The following is a 3929-nucleotide window of genomic DNA, read 5'->3' as shown; positions in this document are numbered from 1 at the left end:
CACCCTTACCTGAATGACAGGGCCTTGTGTTCCCATGTGGCATTCTGTTTTCATTAGAATTTAAAACGACTGTGTGTGGCTCTGCCCGCACACTTATGTCATCCATTTACAAGTTCCATCTGCCATCGCAGCAGAGGGACTCGCTGATCTCAGTGGAGTACAAATGTGTTGACATCTCTGCATTTGTAGTCCTTTGACTGTAGTCGTGCCCCATAATTGAAGGTCCATACTGACCTGGGGCTGAGGGAAAGGTCTGCAGTAGCTTGTGCATTGCACCTATGATCCACTGATGACGGTTAAATGCTCTCCAGGCCCAATGCAAAAACGTAAATGCACATTTTTTAAAATGTGGGTGCATTTATTTTTGCAAAATGTGGGAGATGTCTTTAAGGCCCAACACACTAGGGAGATGGCACTATTTTGCTGCTATGAGCCTGGTCCACAAGGAATTTTGTCTGCCAGGAGTTGCGTCATCTCCATGTTCTTGGGTATTGTCATTAGTTTCTCTGTCTGATTTTGGTTTTCATGCATAATTCAAAACATTCTGTTATGTTAATAGTCTTTTAGAGAGTTCTAGAATGTGTGATCTGGACATAAGTATTTAAACAGCTTTGTAGACAGGGGCTGATGTAAAGGTTTTTTTTTGTACTCCATAAAATAATGTGTAATATTGAGTAGATATATCCCTTTGAGATTGTAAGCCCCCAGGGGCAGGGCCCTCCTTACCATCTTGTCTTGTATTGTGATTGTAATGTCTTCCTTATATTGTAAAGCGCTGCGCAAACTGTTGGCGCTATATAAATTCTTTATAATAATAATTCATGCAAAATCTTACAGAAGAACCTAACCTCTGCATATGAAGTGGCCAGGTAACCGCAATGCAATATTAGAAGACTGGCAACGCTTTTTATGCACTGTAGAGGTATGCGCAACCGCCTGTCATAGTGGAATGTGCAGGGAGGCTGACATGTTCAAGTTGATGGGGCCCAATGCATCCACTCTTTTATATTTGTGCTCTTTTAAAATGGTCACCTGCTTCTCTATTGGACCTCTTTTATAGGAACTAAAGTTATCCTTCTGTCAGCTGTTTCATTCTATGGATTTTGGTAACTTTTGAAGGCTACGGAATGATCAAACTACACTCGGCAACGTAGGGCACATTTACAGGTACTCTTGTCGGACCTGATTGTCTGGCCAGAACCGGGGCACTCCCTAGCTAAGCATTAAATTACAGAGAAAGGAGGGGTAGTACCTATTATAGGACTTGTCCCCGCTGTGACAGCAGTCTGAAACCACTTGTGCTCTTGTGTTTTCTCTGTCTAAACAGAGCTGGATTGTGGAGTGTGAGAAGTGACAGTTGAGCTGTGACTAATGTTTTGATTGTGAAAGAGCAGATCTGTGTTCAGTTTCATGTGTAGCCATGATGCTGACTAGCTCCTAGAGCCCAAAGAGGTCATACACAGTTCAGAAATGCTATAAGGAAATCTGTAAGAATCTTGACTGAGATTTTTTTTTTTTTTTAACACAATGACTTGGCATTTTTTTTTTACAATTTTATAATAAAACATTACTAAGAACAATATATACCTGGCTATCCAATGAATTCATGAAAATAATTTATTCATAAATTAATGTTTATACACAGATATTGGGGAAGGTGGCCCTAAGCAGACAGTGAATTTCTTTTTAGTCTTGAGATCTGCATTCAGAAAGCAATTCTAGTTTGCTAAATTTTGGTATATGCACAAACCCCACAAAGTATGTAGATTAACTTCTTCATTTCTTCAACTCTAATATTTTACATATCACAACCTTTTAATTTTCAAAAGGTATGTGAAGGACTTGCGTAATCACCTCAATCCTGTACTATGTGCCTGCATCATATATTGATATTTACATCTTCAAAGGAGAACACCCAATTTCATATCTTTCAGGTGTGTATACTCTGCACCACAGTCCCAGATCTAGTACAGTGAATACAGTGGGTTAATTGCCCTCCACCTCCTCTATTTAGAAAACATATTTTCACAGAATACAAGGCATTCTGTGAATAGAGGAGGAGCGGATGAACGTCAGTCCTTACCTCATCCAATCACAGAACACTTTGCGTTTTATGAAAATAATACAAGATGTCTATTAAATAGACAAGGTGGATAAGTGCAAGTGGCCCACTTTCCTTCACTGCATGCCCTGTACTAGAGCCGCATCTGTAAGTTTCAGCAACAGCTGTTCAGTGTTTTACAGCAGTGTTGGGATGAATGAAAGTTTGAGTTTTTACCTAATGGAGCTGTCATCCACCAATGTGGAAACACATCATTAAGGGTAGTTAATTTTTACTTAGCAGATGTGCAAAAATTGTTTTTACCCCTGAGTTCAGCTTTTAAAATTTCAGTTTGTTCTTTTTAATACTGTGTTTGACTCTGTTGGAGACATGTTCCCTCACTTCCTGTCCTTGTAACACCCAAACAAAAATAAGGGAAGGAGTTGTCACCAGAATCGGAAGGAAAAAACAGCAATAAGAAATTGTAACCCTTTCTCGCTCGGCTAGAAAGGTGCTTTTGCTTTGTCTGGGCCTATTGGAGAGATTTCTCATCACTTTTCTGACAAATGGCCATAACCAACCGTTCTTAAAATTAAAATGTTTTGGCTGGAGAAGTTTCATAGAAACAAAGATAATTATTTTGGCCTACTGACATGGCTAGTTCCTTTGTTTCACATTATTGTCCATATTTTTTGTAAAGTGTTTCTGGTATGGCTATACTCATGAAAAAAACTTTTTTTAATGCCCTTGTGTTCTTCTTTTAGATCTGATTTTTCTGCAGGGATCAGAAGTTATATTTAAGGTTGCTCTAAGTTTACTGGGCAGTCACAAGCCCCTAATATTACAGCAAGAAAACCTTGAATCTATTGTAGAATTCATAAAGAATACTCTCCCAAATCTGGGGTTGGTTCAGATGGAGAAGACTATAAACCAGGTGATGTAGCCAGTTTCGTGTTTCTTTGTTTGTTTTTTGTTTGTTTTATTGACAAAGTGGTGGGGCATTTGAGAGAGTGTCCTTGTATTGCATCCAAGCCATGTAGCAGCAGAAAATTCTCTATTCACAAGTATGCAAAATGATCCTATAACAAATGTCATTGCCTTCATCTAAATTGAGTGAAAGAACTTCTTTATTCAGCTGGGCTCTTTGACAGTTTATGGTATTGTGCAATACAAGGCATTCATGGATAATACTGTTGCACATTACATATGTCTATACATCTTGAGGTTGTTTCAGTTTGTATAGGAGATTGTGAAGTCCATTCAGAAGATAAAACTGTTAGCACATTTTCTGCCGTTTTTTTCTTGAAGTAGAACTGAAGGCTTTTTTCATTTCCTGTCTGAAAACAACAGGAAGTGAAAGAAAATCCCTCCAAAGTGAGGGTAATCCCTTTTGGTCAGCAGGGTCACTAAAACGTCCATTGGAAGATTTCCCATCTATTCCTGTTTTGATGAGAACCCAAAATTTGGGATTTTCTTTCATTTTCAGTGATAACGATTATCAGGACAATTAGAAAGATTCGCCCTTTCTAATGGGAACATAGACAGCAACAAAGACCTGGCAGGCGTTCTAATTGCTCTCCACTATATCCAAAACAAAAATTGGCTTCTGTTGCACTTTAACCCTTTCGCCGCCACCGATGTAAGGCTTACGACGTAACACAACCACTTGCAGCTGGCTACATCAGTAAGCCTTACATCAGTAGCTTTCACTCTTCTGCTATAAGCTCATGGTCATATCAGAAGGCCCCCCCCCTTGGACCCCTGTAAAATAATAGCCGTCATCAGCCCAAGCACTGCCGCCAGCTGTCATCTTCTCCTGCCCTCCCAGAGCCGCCCCATGCTTGGATCTGTTTCTCCTGGAATTCTCACTGCCCACCCCCCCCCCCCC

The 3929-nt window shown here is 39.9% G+C and overlaps 1 protein-coding gene across 2 annotated transcripts in view; it reads left to right on the top strand.

The window, feature by feature from the left end:
* TBC1D1 (TBC1 domain family member 1) overlaps positions 1-3929 on the top strand; it is a 173585-nt gene that overhangs the window by 163623 nt on the left and 6033 nt on the right. For both annotated transcript variants that reach the window (XM_018567235.1, XM_018567234.1), the window contains one exon: positions 2806-2975. In XM_018567235.1, the coding sequence (XP_018422737.1) occupies positions 2806-2975 (170 nt within the window). The remainder of the gene's footprint in view (positions 1-2805; positions 2976-3929) is intronic.

This window comes from Nanorana parkeri, unplaced genomic scaffold (genome assembly GCF_000935625.1).
Source record: "Nanorana parkeri isolate BGI_ZX_2015 unplaced genomic scaffold, ASM93562v1 scaffold1024, whole genome shotgun sequence".
Taxonomy (NCBI): domain Eukaryota; kingdom Metazoa; phylum Chordata; class Amphibia; order Anura; family Dicroglossidae; genus Nanorana; species Nanorana parkeri.
The sequence above is the reverse complement of the archived record's forward strand: the minus strand, read 5'-3'. Positions and strand labels throughout refer to the sequence as shown.